At 43.1% G+C, this 17,456-nt stretch overlaps 1 protein-coding gene across 1 annotated transcript in view; it reads left to right on the top strand.

Annotated features, from left to right (window-relative positions):
- The window catches only part of LOC124549794 (guanylate cyclase 32E), an 828,442-nt gene that overhangs the window by 646,969 nt on the left and 164,017 nt on the right, over nucleotides 1-17,456 (top strand). The window contains exon 14 of the mRNA XM_047125268.1: nucleotides 13,110-13,181. Coding sequence (XP_046981224.1) covers nucleotides 13,110-13,181 — 72 coding nt within the window. The remainder of the gene's footprint in view (nucleotides 1-13,109; nucleotides 13,182-17,456) is intronic.

The following is a 17,456-nucleotide window of genomic DNA, read 5'->3' on the forward strand; positions in this document are numbered from 1 at the left end:
GCTCCTCCGTCTCAAGAAAATTTATTGTATTCGAACTTAGAATATGCTCAAGAATTCTGCAGCAATACAATGTTAAGGACGCTGGTCTGTAATTTTTAGCGTTCTTATATACGTGCAGGGATACCTTCACAGCTGCGATTCCGGCAGTACCTCTTTCCTACTTTATAGACTTCATAGAAGCTTTGGTAGAAAAACAGCTGTGAAGGCGTGTCATACTTAATGCCCGAAAACCTCAGTTGTTATAATCGCTGTCCTTGAAAGGCAAGGTTCAGGATTCGGTATGGAGTCTATCAGATAGTCCAATTTGCTAGAAGGTTCCAAAATAGCGCACACTCTGCTGTAGGATAAAAGGTACAATCTTCTAAGCTGCCCGACTTTCCTTGGAACGCAGTCTCTCGAAATTTCAGTAGCAGACCTCTCTGTGATGCACAACGTATCTCTTGTAGCGCTTGCCACACTCTCCCGCCGAGTAAACGGTCTTGTAACGTTTAAATAGTGGCAACTATTTATTCACAACCGATACACAAGAGTTACATGTTTTCACCTGTTACTGTCCTTCAAAGTAGTCACCAGGGTTGTGTAGAACCCGTTGCCAGCGATGTGGAAGGCGTAGTATACCGTTAGCACAGCCTGTTCTGTTCATGGTGCGAATCGAGCGGTCTACTGCCTGTCGAATCTCTGGAACAGTTCCTTCATTTTCGGATTCAAATCAAAATGACAAGGACTTAAGTCCGGGGAGTATGGTGGATGGTACAGTACTTGCCAGTCCCATCGACCGAACAGAGCAGCCACAGCATGCGCTGTATGCGCCCGCGCATTGTCGTGCCAAATGATGGGTTGGTTGCGCAGAAAGTGTCGCCGCTTCTTTCGCAAAACTGGTCGCAGGTGATACTCCAAAAACGAACATTAATACTGTGCATTGACGGCCTGCCGTGGAGGCACCTAATGCGTTAGGATAACACCATCACAGTCGTACACGAGAATCATCATAACTTTCACCATACTGGTGCTTTGACGCACTTTGCACTTTCGCGACGACCCACACTGACACCATTCGTTGGACTGGTGTTTCAGTTTTGGCTTCGTGGCATTCACTTCATAACTGTTCCAGAGATTCGACAGGCAGTAGACCCTTCCATTCGCACCATCAATCGAACAGGCTCTGCTAACGGTATACTACGCCTTCCACATCGCTGGCAACGAGTTCTACACAAAGCTGGTGACTACTTTGGAGGACAGAAACAGGTGCAAACATGTAACTGTTTTGTATCGGTTGTGAGTAAATAGTTGCCACTATTTAAGTTCCAATCCTCGTAGTGATAGATGAAATGTATATTGTGTTAATTCTGTTCGGTAAGGGTCCTATACTAATGAACAGTACTCAAAAACCGGTCGAATAAGTGTTCTGAAAGCCACTTCTTTCGTGAGTGAATCATAGTCCCTTAATTTCTGACAATGAATCCAGTATTTTAGTTCTGAATTATCGGTATTTTTAGGTATTTGTTTTGTTTCGGTTATAACAGGCTTTCTCATTTTTACTAGTAACATGATATAAGCCGGCATACTAGTTCGTCATAATAGCAGTGCTAAAATTTTTGTTTTTTAAACAAAACTTTTTTAAAAGAAACGAGTAATGATGATTCGTAGAACTCCCATTGCCCTTAAATACTGAATTATTACAGAAACTGGTAAAAGAGATCGGTACTCTCCTTTTGCTTTAACAGATTAAAAACGGCAGGAGGCGCAACAAACTTGCGACATCTCGTATGGAATGAATGTCTGTAATTGTCCTTGGAAGAGAAGTTAAATTTGAACTGTATACCCAGTAATCTTTTTCTAAAAAAAGAAAAAGGAAAGAAAATGAGGATACACTCACAATACATATAATGCAACGACAGTTACTATAGTTATTAACGAAGTTGATTTTTTAATTAACTATAAAACTACATTCCATTTAATATTACCTAGCATTACAACAGTTCCAAAATTGACATCGGTTCATGGCTCAGTACTCTTCACGCGTCATTATAAGGGGCAGTCAAATGCAAAAGGAAACAGTTTGTAAGAAAAAGTAAGGAAACTTCAAAGGTAGTCAAAAATGGTTCAAATGGCTCTGAGCACTATGGGACTTAACATCTGTGGTCATCAGTCCCCTAGAACTTAGAACTACTTAAACCTAATTAACCTAAGGACATCACACACATCCATGCCCGAGGCAGGATTCGAACCTGCGACCGTAGTGGTCACGCGGTTCCAGACTGAAGCGCCTAGAACCGCACGGCCACACCGGCCGGCAAAGGTAGTCATCATAACTGTTAATATATTTACGAATATCCCGCTGTGAGACTAGACGGTCGCTTGTCTTCATGGAAAAATGTTTGCAGAGAGAAGATTGTACCCAGAAGTGTACCTTCTCATCTGAAGCAAAGAGGCGGCCATGAATGTCTTTCTTCAGGGCTCCATAAATATGGAAATCGTATGGAAAGAGATCGGGACTATATTGGGGATGTGTAAAGGCTCCCCGGCGAAACGTCTGCAGCGTAGTCGAAATATATGGGCCCGCCCAAATTTAGTCAAGGTTGTTTCGAGTGTACTGCAGAAGTTTTGCTGGGAAGTCCTTATACATCCTCCATACAGTCCCGATCTCTCTCCCCTTGCGATTCCCTACATTTGAAGCCCTGTAGAAAGACAATCTTGGCTCTCGATTTGCTTCGAACGAAGAGGTGCATACCTGGATACAATCATGACTCCGTAGGCAAAGGGCAACGTTTTCCCATGAAGGCACTGGACAGCTTGTTTCACGTTGGAAGCGATGTATGACGATTGTCTGGCATCGAGCGCCGCGGGTTGCGAATCCGCGCCAGACAGCATGGACCTGGATTACTACTAGAAGTCTCTCCAGCCGCCGCGCCGTAAGCCGTGTCTGCGCGACCTCCTGGCCCGTGTATAATGTGAGGGCGCCACGGTGGAGCACGTGGTTCCAGCGGCCAGTAGCGACGCACCCTATTATGTATTAAGAGCCTGCCTCTCGCTCAGCTGAGCAGTGTGATATTCGCGTGAGTCTATCGACATCTCGCCGACAGACAGCGTGTTTACTTTGTTTCCGTGTACAAGTAGATGTTGTTGATTCGTGAGGTTTTAACTCGTAAGCGCGTTGCTTCTTGTGTGTTGTTGTTCGTAACGTCTTGCTTGGTCGTGCGTCGTCGTTCTTGTCCGTCCTTTCCCGTTCATTTTGTTCTTTTCGCGGGCCGCTCCCGTTTAGTCCCGCCGCACTTTCGTCCTCCGCAACCCCGCGACCGATCCGGTCGCGGTTACAACAGATTACTTCTGAAATAATATCTTGTTTCCGTCCTTTTCGTTTTCGTCTGACCGCAACTTATACAATACTTTACTCTTGGTATAAGTAGCAAGATGGCTGCTTTTCTTGGTATAAATAGCAATATGACTGCTTCACCAAGACCGTACATAGCCTATAGGTTAAAACAATTGCAGTCGAAGACCAACCAATTAGTGAACCTCAGGTCGCTGACGGTATTTCACTCGTGGGTTCGGTGTTCAGACTTACATTTTCGCTTTTATCATCCAGGGAAAATGTCGAAATTCTTGATTTTTTCCTCGCGCAAGTATTATTAGCAAGTTTTAGCTTGTTAGGTGCAGCAAAACAAGAACAGTTTGTTGTTTTGCTGCTGATATTACCTTAACATCTAAGCTAACTTGTAACGAAAGGCAACACATAACATACAATCATTCATACAAAGAGCAACGATGGAACAGTAAATGGAGAGCCAAATATGTCGGCTCACTCACAGACCACGAAAGTAGAGTTAAGGCCGGTTCCCACTAGGGCTGCCGCGCGTCAAAACGGCGCGACAGCGGCGTGGTTGCCATGGAAACGCCGCCAGCGGCGCGGCGCGGCGGGCTCTGCGTCGCGGTTTGCCCATGTCGAACCGCTTCCGCTGCCGCGAGCCGCGCTCCAGGTCCGCGGCACGAATCACAGAACGCGCTGAGCGTGACGTCAGGTACGGAACCCCGGGCCACACGAACTTTCGACGAACCACTGGCGCGGAGGCGGCGGCAGCTATGAAATACTTATCATCCGATACCAAGGAAACTATTTGGTAGAAAAATTTGATTTTTGGGCATGTTACAGCCTGATATCTTCTCTCGATAAAGGACCGAATTTATTTTCGTTATTCTTCGTGGTTACTTGCTGTATCGCATTTACCTAAACCTTTGCACGAAATTTTAATGAGTGTGCAGAGGTAAAAACGCATCGCGTGGACTTTGCGTACAGTTCATTTTAGGTAATACATTATGGCGTATGAAATTTAGTCAACATATTGAAATTGTTTTGAAAGCTGAGAGCAGATCGATAGCTATCACCGTTCTCGAGATGTTGAATGATATGTCGGCGGATGGGCTGTGCGGTGACCGCGCGCGGATCGCTCGCGACGTGACCGATACTTTGTCCTGCTCGTCGTAAACCATGTGGTTGTATCAACCGCAAATTTCGTAAGCGGTTCAATAAATCGAAACGTGTTTTCTTGCAAACGATAACTTGTAAAAAGTCAAGTATTTCGTCGCATGATAAATGTATCAAAATCTGTTTATCTACCGAGATATGAAAGTAACTACAGTTTTTCAGAAGGGGTAGAGGAATTTTTTTTAAAAGGCATTTAATAACATGTGGAACGAGAAGTTAAACCGAAACTAATTTGCTGGTATGTCATAAGATGTAATTTGCTACATATCTACAGCTATTGATTATTTCCTTTGGTAAGTAACAAACGTTTTTTCTTTTTCTTTATCCAGTGTACTTTATTGGTTCAAGACGCGTTTCGCCTTTTACTTTAAGGCATCTTCGGTGGAATCTAGAATGATTCAGTTTTGTTTTGATATGTGATACTTGCAGATTATAAAACACTTCACATCTTTTTTTACGTGAATAACTGATTACTTACAGTGAATCGAGTTTTTGGCGGACATCTGCGTTTCCCCTCACCTGATCACATGCTGGAGGTTGAATTAAAACAAAGATTATGGAACATAAGCACGTTTTCATGTTCGCTCTTTTTTCTTCTGTCACTACCTGTAGACATTTTACCGAAAACACTGATTTGAAGTCGTAACTACAGTGTATTCACCTCATGTCCTTCCTGTTTGGTTTGTTTATGTACATGTTGCCAACCTAAAGAATTACATGCTGAAAACTAATGTTTGTTTATTTCTGTTCTCCTTATATCTGTATGTGTGTGTGTGGCTAGCCAGTGATAGTTATAGAAAGTTGAAAGTGAATGCAATAGTTGTCAGACAGTGGTTGAAAGATTTGGTGTTCAGCTGATTTCAGTTTTAGTTTAAATGTTTTGTGGAGGAGTGCATGGAAGAGTTAATTCACTGCTTACATTAACAGATAAAATAGTAGAATAGCATTTCAACAGATGATTATTATTGGAATACTATCACCCAACCCCTTTGTCCTCACTCTTTGACGCCTCATAATATGTCCTGTCAACTTACCCCTCTTGTAGTCAAAGTTGTGCCCTAATTTCCTCTTCCTCCTCTATTTAATGCCGTACCTCTTCTTTAGTTACACGATCCTCATATCTAATATTCAGCATTCTTATTGATCACCACGTTTTGAAAGCGTCCATTGTCTTCTTGACAGAACTGTTCATCGCCCACGTTTCACTTACATACAAGGCTTCACTCCTCACAAATACCGCACTCCACACAAATACCTTTGTAAAATAGTACCCAATCATTAGAATTTATATTCGATGTGAACAAATTTTCTTTTTCAGAACGCTTTTCTTGCTATTTACAGTCTTCATTTTATATCTTCTCTACTTCTGCCTTCTCAATTACTGCTTCCCTTTCAAGTCACTGAAGTCTTAGAAATGCAGTTTTGTTTCTGTACAAGTTGTAAATAATCTTGTGGCCTTGTGTTTTATCGATGACATCTCCAGAGCTTCAAAGAATGTTTCGCAGTTCTTCAGTGTGTCTACTTAGCTAAGTGTTAGGATCAGTATTGCCTCGCGTGTTCAGACATCTCACAGGAATCTAACATTGTGCTTATGTTAGTTTGTACAACCCCTCCCCCTCTCCTCTCTAAATATTCCTTCCACTTTCTAGCCTTCTCTTATTTGCTTAGTTCTGGCTTACCAAATGAGTTCTTGACAGTTGCTTCTCCTTTGAGCAAAGTTTTCTTTGTTCTTTCTCATTTTCATTCCCCTATGTTTTCCAAGTGCAAAATCGCGTTGCAATTTTGGACTTTCAGTCAACGTCATGTTTAGACATTTCTATTTCCCATGGTCTACTTTATTTGCTGCATTTTTATATTTTTCCCTCTTGTCAAATTTAATATATCACGTTTTATCTAACGATTTCTGCTGTACTTTCTTCCCGTTCACATACTCTGCTGCAATCACCACTTCTTCTCTCAAAGATATCCATTCATATTCTAGCGGATTCTTTCTTCTGTTTCAGTCAGTCGTTGCATTACAGTAACTTTAAGATTATCGAAAAACTGTGGGTCTTGACCTACTCAAGTTCAATTTTCTTAATTTGCTACCGTTTACTGTCTCTTTAGTTGTAAACTGCAGATCGTAACCAATAAATTATTGTAAGTTTGCGTCTGCACCGGGAAATGTCTTATAATTTAAAATCTGGTTTCGAAAACTTTGTTCCAAATATGTATTATTCTTTCATGATTCTTAAGCAAGGTGCTGGCGATGATTACATTATGCTTTGTGCGAAATTCTATCAGGTGGCTTCCACTTTCATCCTTTCCCCCAAGCCTTTGTGTTCTTACTGTTTTCCTGTACCTGCAGCCGTTATCACATTTTAAATTTTTGTCTCGCTTAACCATCTGTGTAATCTCTTTTGTCGTACATTGTTTCAATGTGAACAATCATGAACGGTAGTCATGAAATCTGTATATGGTGAAATGAGAAAACATGAATAATGAAATATGTGAAAGAGTACATTGTACAGAAAATGAAAAATTGGTATGTCTTCACCCAACTTCGTCTTTCCTTCGTGTAGGTGTAAGATACAGTTAATCAAACGCACCGGGCGTTTCAGTGGGTCCCGCCCCGTACCTCAGTGGCTGTCCGTGATTGGCTACCGCTAGCGTCTGCCGCTTCCAGATGGGAACGCCAATTCCGCGAGCCGCCGCGTCAAAGCGGAAAACGGTTGCCGCTGCCGTTGCCGCACGACGCGCTGCCGCGCTCTAGTGGGAACCGGCCTTTCGTGAGTGGCTGCCAGAGATTCAATTGTCAAGAACGGTTGGCTGCTGCTTCGAAACATTCTAAACAATTGAATGTATTGTCTTTTCCACCACAGACTAGACTGGAATCGTTCATATTGCGACAATCAACATGAAAAAATGAAGTAAATCCTACTTACGTACTTGAAATAAAGTATTGGCAAACTTTTAAGTTATCCACCTTCGTAAATAACTTACTTTTCGGACAGAAAAGTTAAGGGGTACTCGCTCCCCCCCCCCCTCCCCCCACCCCCCAAGTTCCCAAGAGAGAGAGAGAGAGAGAGCACTCCATAATTTTATTGACATGCTATAGACTTTGGACAGTAACTGAAACTTTCCTTTACGTCTATGGTCACAAACTTTTTTGTCACCAGACTACCGGTTTCGATCTACAATGTCCACCTGTAGATCCGTTTTATATTTTATAAAAAATTGTGGCCATAGACGTAAAGTAAAGGAAATTTATTCTTTACTCGGATCACTGTTCAATTCGCGTCTATGTTGCAGCTTGTGAAACTGAACTTTTAGTTTTGTGGTTACTTCAAGGTGTCGAAAAGTTACGATGACGGGAGGTCATCAACTCACAGTCGCCGCGCCATTCACTTCACCGTCTTTGCTGGAGACAATCAGACCGATTTCCGCCACAGCCTCAATCCCTGTCTCGATCGTGGTCTCCTGCTCTCTTTCACCTACATTAGTACTTTTCAATCTTTGTTCGAAGTTTACGTTTAGTACTAGAAGTAATAGAGATAAAAAACCAAAAACTTGTTGTTTTGAGCGGTGTTGAGTCAGGTTAAACCGGAGATGAAAAACATCAGCGTAAACGAAAACCTGTTGTTTTAGTGATAACCGCTTTTCAGTTGTGTTCGACAGCAGTTGAACCTGATAGAGTTGAGCGAATACCATTCTTACGATATTTCTTTGTCGACTATACACGCCATCCACAGCGAAACACACAGCGTCTTTCGAGTGAGATTTTTCACCCCGAACCAAGGGTGGTGGCACATTGGTTACCACTCTGGACTGGCATTCTGATGGATGGCACCTCAACGCTCCGTGAAGTTAAGCATTAGGACTTTCCACAGTTTCCCCAAATCCATTAAGGCAAAGGCCATGTTGTTTTCTTTGAAAAAGGACGAGGAACATTTCGTTCCCCATTCTACTGCTATTCAGAGGTTGCGGTCCGTCTCTGATGACTTCGTGATCGACGGAACTTTAAATCATAATCTTCTTCCTTCGAATTTCCTGCCATACATGCCTGTCCCAGTGACACATCTCTGTTGCTTTCTGAAAATCAGCGCGCATCGGCATTTAGAGCCTAAAAAGGTATGAACTCATTGGTGAAAATGACAGAATATTGTCATTCATTGGCATGAGTTACAAATTCACAGTTTTTGCGTCCAGGACTAAATTTCATGTTTTGCTATTACAAAAGATGACTATTTATTTTGCGATTTTTTATGTGGAGTGTTGTCGTTGAATTCAGTGCTTCTGGGGGTAGGCGTGTGCCCTGAAACAAGGAGACCCTCCGAAAATTGCTTAAAACTCTCAATGGCTTTCTATGAGGGGCAGTGTAAAGCGTTAATGCCAGTATTAGTACATCGTCAGTGACCGCAGATTTAAACACTCAGAAACGGTTTTGTTGTTGACTGACACTGTTTTTCGGTAACGTTTTAAACTCTCTTTATTAAAACAATAGTGTGAGAAAACTGATGTATCATCTGAATAAAAGAGTGTCTGTATGAAAGATGTTTCATTCCTTCGATAAAATCCAAATTTATAACTATATGTTGCTGTCCTTATTTAGTCATTCGTCAATTATGACAGTACATGTAAAGGAATCTCTCATGGAGAGTATGTGAACTATCGCAGAGTTAATATTATCTCCTTCTGTTCAATCTCCGGCGAGACATGCTTCATAGCAGATTAACGAATATCCTCAATAGGAAAAGTCATCATATTCTCGTGTTTTCTTCTTCCTGTCAAGAGCAAAATCTCTAAATCCATCCGTCAATGTCTAGCATCCTTTCTTAATTATTTACGTCCATGCCGCCATTTTCTGAAAGTTCTCACGAAAAAAGTCTAGATTCGCCGGCGTCTGGAAGCGCTGAGGAATATCGGACAACGGTAGAAGTACCAAGTGTTAGCATTCCGTTTTCCAGATGAACTTCACCTGTCAGTAAGTTAACATTTGTGTCGTATTTCCTCCTGAGCAGAATTTCTGCCCTGACATCTACAGTGAAAGTTCCAACTGAAAGACACGTTGTCAGACAAGATGTTTACTTAGAATATGGAAGTGAATTGCCTCACAAGGGAAATGTTACGAAATTCAGTTAGTGAAATGTCAGCGAAATAGAGAATTTTAAAATAGGAATCGGATAAGATAGTTGCCAGATGTGGATATTCTTTTGTAAGTGAATTTATGTCCTGTGAAATACTTGCCTGACAAACGAGATTTATTCAGTTTTCAGGAGTTTCTTTGCATTTTCGTGAGCAACTGGTCAAGTCAGGGCATTCGCTAAATCTTAAGGAATTTAGCAATTTCTTGCTATTTGTTTTTAAGAAGAAAATATTTTCCGAGTAATTATTTTCTCCAGTGATATGACTTTTATGCCTTTCTATAGAAGGAAAAATTAATTTTTTGTCACGTTTCATTTGCCCTTTTATGTAGTATATCCCTCGGTTTTGTTTCCAGTAAACAATTACTCATGCCGGCCGGAGTGGCCGAGCGGTTCTAGGCGCTACAGTCTGGAACCGCGCGACCGTTACAGTCGCAGGTTCGAATCCTGCCTCGGGCATGGATGTGTGTGATGTCCTTAGGTTAGTTAGGTTTAAGTAGTTCTATGTTCTAGGGGACTTATGACGTCAGTAGTTAAGTCCCATAGCGCTCAGAGCCATTTGAACCATTTGAACAATTACTCATAATTCAAGATGCAACAACAATTCCTTCTTGAATCATCTCTCCCTCTCATCCTGCCCCATCCCCGCACCCTTACCACTCTCTCTCTCTCTCTCTCTCTCCCTCTCTCTCTCTCTCTCTCTGTCTGTCTTATTTTGCCTGCGAAGATTACTGAATTGTCCCCGAAAAAAGTTTCAATCAATTCACCTTACATTTACGATAAATAAACTCTTCAGAAAGGAGAAGATGATATTTAGCATGAAAAGCCAACGGTAAAACTGTTTTTGTTAGTTGCCCATATTATCACCAGTAGAGCAAACTCACTGCGCTTTGCTTGCAGACGGACAATAATATTTTACCCTGCCAGAATAGTGGTGAGTACGTTTCTCCACCAGATGATCACTAAGTCGTATTTGACTACTTTTTCTTGTTTTTTTTTTCGCTGGCGTATTGTAAATACACTCCTGGAAATTGAAATAAGAACACCGTGAATTCATTGTCCCAGGAAGGGGAAACTTTATTGACACATTCCTGGGGTCAGATACATCACATGATCACACTGACAGAACCACAGGCACATAGACACAGGCAACAGAGCATGCACAATGTCGGCACTAGTACAGTGTATATCCACCTTTCGCAGCAATGCAGGCTGCTATTCTCCCATGGAGACGATCGTAGAGATGCTGCATGTAGTCCTGTGGAACGGTTTGCTATGCCATTTCCACCTGGCGCCTTAGTTGGACCAGCGTTCGTGCTGGACGTGCAGACCGCGTGAGACGACGCTTCATCCAGTCCCAAACATGCTCAATGGGGGACAGATCCGGAGATCTTGCTGGCCAGGGTAGTTGACTTACACCTTCTAGAGCACGTTGGGTGGCACGGGATACATGCGGACGTGCATTGTCCTGTTGGAACAGCAAGTTCCCTTGCCGGTCTAGGAATGGTAGAACGATGGGTTCGATGACGGTTTGGATGTACCGTGCACTATTCAGTGTCCCCTCGACGATCACCAGTGGTGTACGGCCAGTGTGGGAGATCGCTCCCCACACCATGATGCCGGGTGTTGGCCCTGTGTGCCTCGGTCGTATGCAGTCCTGATTGTGGCGCTCACCTGCACGGCGCCAAACACGCATACGACCATCATTGGCACCAAGGCAGAAGCGACTCTCATCGCTGAAGACGACACGTCTCCATTCGTCCCTCCATTCACGCCTGTCGCGACACCACTGGAGGCGGGCTGCACGATGTTGGGGCGTGAGCGGAAGACGGCCTAACGGTGTGCGGGACCGTAGCCCAGCTTCATGGAGACGGTTGCGAATGGTCCTCGCCGATACCCCAGGAGCAACAGTGTCCCTAATTTGCTGGGAAGTGGCGGTGCGGTCCCCTACGGCACTGCGTAGGATCCTACGGTCTTGGCGTGCATCCGTGCGTCACTGCGGTCCGGTCCCAGGTCGACGGGCACGTGCACCTTCCGCCGACCACTGGCGACAACATCGATGTACTGTGGAGACCTCACGCCCCACGTGTTGAGCAATTCGGCGGTACGTCCACCCGGCCTCCCGCATGCCCACTATACGCCCTCGCTCAAAGTCCGTCAACTGCACATACGGTTCACGTCCACGCTGTCGCGGCATGCTACCAGTGTTAAAGACTGCGATGGAGCTCCGTATGCCACGGCAAACTGGCTGACACTGACGGCGGCGGTGCACAAATGCTGCGCAGCTAGCGCCATTCGACGGCCAACACCGCGGTTCCTGGTGTGTCCGCTGTGCCGTGCGTGTGATCATTGCTTGTACAGCCCTCTCGCAGTGTCCAGAGCAAGTATGGTGGGTCTGACACACCGGTGTCAATGTGTTCTTTTTTCCATTTCCAGGAGTGTAGTTCACTCACCTGAGATAATGATTTAATATTGACTGAATAAGTTGTATTAATGAATGAATGTCGTCAAAGTGATTACGATCAATACACGTTATCACGACGAAAGAAAATATGACCAGATCACTTCTTATAAAGTAAACTCATATTCTTATTTTTAACACTTCAGTAAATAATAAATGATCATCTTCTATTTTTATAACGATGTGATGAAATATTTTTTGAAATGTGTGACACAGATTAATAAAAGATTATTTATGAAAGTTCCCTCAGAGCGACATCGCTTATCAAAGTAATCCTTCAGACACAAAAGGAACGGTTTTCTTTACTTAACAGATGTTTTGCTGGGTGTAAAGAAAAATATGTGTAACCCACGAGGCGATATTTTAAGAACAAAATTTTTTTAAGAATTTCGTGCAGAAAAGGTTTATACATGCATCTGATATGTGTAGGAGTTTGAAAGAGAGTTGAAGCGTTATCAATTAGTTACACATATTTCTATACGTATTGATGACTCGTTCTGAGACAATGTACAGCGTGCTCAAAGAGTTTCCTCCATGTTAGTATCAACACAAACTTTTGCATACTATCACGATAGGTTCCAATTTAATTGTCTACCTGTTTGTTATTGCCAAAAAGAATGTTCAGTATCATACATCCGAAATAGTCAACCTCCTATTTATATTACTGGTGTGAATCACTGCGCCACTGAGAGGGCTTGTGTCATGAATTGTAGACTTTGTAACAGAATATCACCAGAAATGGATGTGCACAGTACTCGTTAATGAAGCAGGTAGCTGATCATATTTGCGATTAGTTTCTTAAAGGGAAAAAAAAATTATGTTCGTTACACTCGTACCTCGTGTATTGCCCACGTAGCAACATTGCAACAAACTGTAATGGAAAATGCTTCAGTTATGTATGTAACTGTTGATTTCATAGCCAGATACGTGTGAAAACTGGATATGCAATCTACTTTTCATCGGTTGTAAGTTTTTAATATGTATTTCTACTGTAAGAAAAGTGCACCTCAGATTTCGGTAATTTGCAATTTTTATTTTTCAGGATATCCTTGAAAACGAAGATGTGAAACTGGATAACATGTTCATTGCCTCGCTTGTCGGAGATATTATTAGAGTATGTATCCATTTGATATTTAATCTAAAAATAATTTTATGCTATCTATATTTGTATCAATCTGTCAAAGCTTTCGGTTTGAAAATAATACTCGAAACGATAGGAATATTTGTGAAATTACAAGTACCAGCAACTATTTCACAATGATACCTAAGTGTTAACATCCAAGTTTTGTAGTAGTGCACTTATTACACGTTACTAGTGTTGATCTCGCAGAGTCAGAGTCGTTTGCTACAATGCACCCGCATCTTCATGTCCAATAAATCTCCATGATAAAGTGTTACCTGATGATAACTGCACAAATTAGTAATCAGTAATGGATATGATTGCGGCTACCCGATGGTACGAATAAAATGGAAATGCCGTGTGGCTATTGCAAGTATTTCGAGTTGACGCCACGTCGGTGACTTGCCTGTCGATGGGGATGAAATGATGATGATATGAACAACACAACACCCAGTCCCCGAGCGGAGAAAATCTCCGACCCGGCCGGGAATCGAACCCAGGCCGTTAGGTATGACATGCCGTCGAGCTGACCACTCAGCTACCAGGGGTGGACATCGTACGAATAATGACTCTCTTATTTGATAGAACAACACGAGGGACGTTCAGTAAGTAATGCTACACTTTTTTTGTCGAAATCAGATGGATTTTATTCCGGATTCCAATGCACTATATCAATAAGTACTACGTACTTATTACTAAGTACTACGTACTTAAAATAATGAACCATGATCACTGCCGACCGAGAAACTGAATGCTGGCTGAAGACCTTGCGCCTATGTTATGCAGTAAAGGAATTGTGTAAGCGAAACAGAGACGAATGCTAAGTCATTCTACCGACAACAAGCCGTAATTTCAGAAATCCACTGACATCATCGACGTCCACAAAGGAAAGATTGTAGTGGCCGGGCGCCTTGGAACGAGCTTCTCGGAAACGGTCAGCTGTTCGCGTCTTACTGTCGTGAAAGTCTATGGAAAGTGGTTGCAGGGCGATGAAATTACGTGTAGGCCACAAATTTTGGACGTCCATAGCTCAGCACAGAACATTGCTTTTCACATTTAACCAAATATAACATTGATGATGATAATTTATGGCAATGTTTGCCGACAAGATAAAGAATGCAACCTTTAACACTAGATTTCGTACTCACGGCAGGTCTCCTTGGCCGTTTTTTGGTACGACTTTGAAAGAGAGAAAAATTAATGAATGATCGCCGATGCGTCGGTTCTCGATTGTGTTCAGGAGACGTACAGATTGATTACGCGAAAATAGTTTCTCAAATGACCTCTTAACCCGGATTGCTTTCACGCAATCAGACTCTTCAATGAAATTACCTAAGGGACCTATTTGAATAACAAAAAACATTGGAAATGAATGCAAAACAGTGAAATTTTGTAAAAAAAGTTATCAGATCGGAAATTGAACACATTAATGGTCTCCCAAATACAATCTAGACACCGCGATAAAGAGCAAACCTGTAACAAAGTTCATTTAAACATAAACATTATTTGTGGTTAATTTAAAGAAAAGAATAAGCGTAGATTTTCTGTACAGTGAAGCATCAGTATATTCCCAAAGAACAAAGGCGTTAAACTATAAACATTAACAAATTTACAATGAATACAAAACTTACTTTTTTATGTTTTTCTCATACATGGAGCAGTCCAACAATCGCTGCTTTTGTGTGTGTGATATTTTGTAAAAAATTTAATGTCCTGGCGTGCGCGTAAGTATTTTTTCATGGTCACAAGGTTTACAAAAGCGTTTTTTTTTCTTGGTGATAACGTGGTTTTTCACACTAAATGAAATATAACTTGTAGCGGTTCTACACAACACGTCTTAACAAGTCGGCGACCAAACATCAAAGGTAATGAAGTACATGTTAACATATCGGCGACCAGAAGTACAACTAACTATAAAGATTCTAGAATTTTCCTAACAAATGATAAATTGTTCTTTCTTCTGTTTCGCAGCTTCTTGCTATCAAGCGCTGCGGCAATGATTTTAAATATCTGCGCCCAGCGAGTCATAGTGTTTAAAAGTACCTTTTAAACGCTGGCCGCGCGTCTTGGTATAGGCGCACGTTATAAACAGACTTCGTTTCTTTATTCTCGCGTTGTCATGCTTAGTATCATTACAAACTACAGTTCGATGGCTGTCCTTTTCTCATATGCAAAATGTCTGAAATCCAATAATATCACAACGTCCATAGCTCAGCACAGAACATGTCGTTTGGAGATTTGTCCACTCCGTAAAGCAGAGTAGGCGGCGAACAGGGGCAGATCTGGAGATACATTACGGGGCGAATTCGGAAAGTTAGGTCCGATTAGGCGCAGAATGGAAACCACTGTGAAAATCCGGTGCAGCTTTCCACACATGTGTTGGGCAGTGTCTTTCGTGTACCTGTCGATCGCTTCACGTCGCTCTTTTCAGTTGAGAGCGCAAAGTGATCATGTAGAAATTCCTAAAACAACACTATCTCCCGCCAAGTATGTGGATCTAGTGAGACATTTTGTCTGAAGCTGTGCAGCCCACATAACGTAAATGTCATACGTTTCTTTCTTCAAGACAATTTTCAGCCGCATTCTGCAGGGGCAATGAAGACGCTCCTTCAGCGTTTTCAGTCAAAAGTGTTCCACCACCGACATTACAGCCCTTAATTGGCTCCCTCCCGCGTTCATCTCTGCTCACATGAACCGCTGGCTACGAAGACAACATTTTGGCACGAACAACGAAATGCAGGCCAGCGTAGCGAATTGGCGGAAAGCACAGGCGGCTGCTTTCTGTGACGAGGGAACTGGGAAGTTTGTGCAACGCCTCGTCAAATGTCTAAGTCGGAGTGGCGACTGGTTAGAGAGGTAGCTGGAAGGCGTGGCTAACTCTTACGAATAAAATTTTTTTTATTTTCACTGTGGTTTTCGCACATTACTTTCCGAACAGTCCTCGTACAATGCTTTGTAGGCGCAAGAGTTTCGGAGCAACCAAGTCAGCGCACATTGTTGAACATGGGGCTCCACAGCATGGGACCCCTACATGTTCCCATGGCTACCGAACTGCGACTGCACTGGGCACAAGATCACCGCGACTGCACTGCAGGTCATTAGAAACATGTACCCTGGTCGGGTGAATCGCGTTTCTTGTTACGGTAGGGCGATAGACGAGGCCGGATACAGCGTCATCTGGGCGAAAAACTGCTCGGAACATGCACCACGCCACTGACACAGGCCATTCAGGGCAATCTTATGCTGTGCTGGGCCATTCACATGGGCTTACATGGGACCTGCATCAATAATCAAACGTACCATGGCAGCTGTGGACTACACTAATATTAACTGCGGCCCACTTACACCCCTTCATGCTTGATGTTTTCCCCGATAGCTGTGGCACCTCCTGGAGGGGTGGCTTTCTCTGTCACAAGGCACGTGCTACAGTAGTTTGAGAAGCACATTAATGAATTCACATTGATGCCTTGGTCACCAAATTCGAGTTATCTGAACGCAATTGAGCGCCTTTGGGTCCCTGTTGGAGCCAACTCTGCAGTCACTAACCACTGCTATTTAATTTACAGGATTACGTGACCTGCGCTTGGACATCTGATACCACGTACTTCGGGAAACCTGCCAAGGTGGACCAACGCACTATTACCAGGCGGTCATAATGTCTTGACGCTTCAGTGTATACTGGTTGTCGGCATCACAGCAGAAATCAGGCTGGGCAAGGCACCCGATATCAATGAATTCGATGACAGCCTAATTGCGAAGGCCTACCAGGTGGGACCCTGAATCTCCGAGGCCGTGTAGGCACAGGGATTTTCACGCACTTCCATGTCAGTGGTGTACAGTAAGTTCTTCGGCTGTGGTAAAACCGGTTTCCCCCAGACTAAAGTATCGTCGGCAACTGCACTTTGATGACAGGTGTCGCCTTCGAGAATCGCGGATGATAACAGCAGGTAATCGGGCCTCAGTCTCTGGTTGAAACTACCTGGCAGATTAAAATTGTGTACCGGACCGAGACTCGAACTCGGGACCTTTGACTTTTGCGGACAAGTGCTCTCATACCAGCGCACACACCGCTGCAGAGGGAAAATTTCATTCTGGAAACATCCCCCAGCCTGTGGCCAAGCCTTGTCTCCGCAATATCCTTTCTTCCAGCAGTACTAGCTCTGCACGGTTCGCAGAAGCGCTCCTGTAAAGTTTGGAAGGTAGGAGACGAGATACTAACAGAACTGAAGCTGTGAGGACGGGTTGTGATTCGTGCTTGGGTAGATCCTT

This window comes from Schistocerca americana, chromosome 1 (genome assembly GCF_021461395.2).
Source record: "Schistocerca americana isolate TAMUIC-IGC-003095 chromosome 1, iqSchAmer2.1, whole genome shotgun sequence".
NCBI lineage: Eukaryota > Metazoa > Arthropoda > Insecta > Orthoptera > Acrididae > Schistocerca > Schistocerca americana.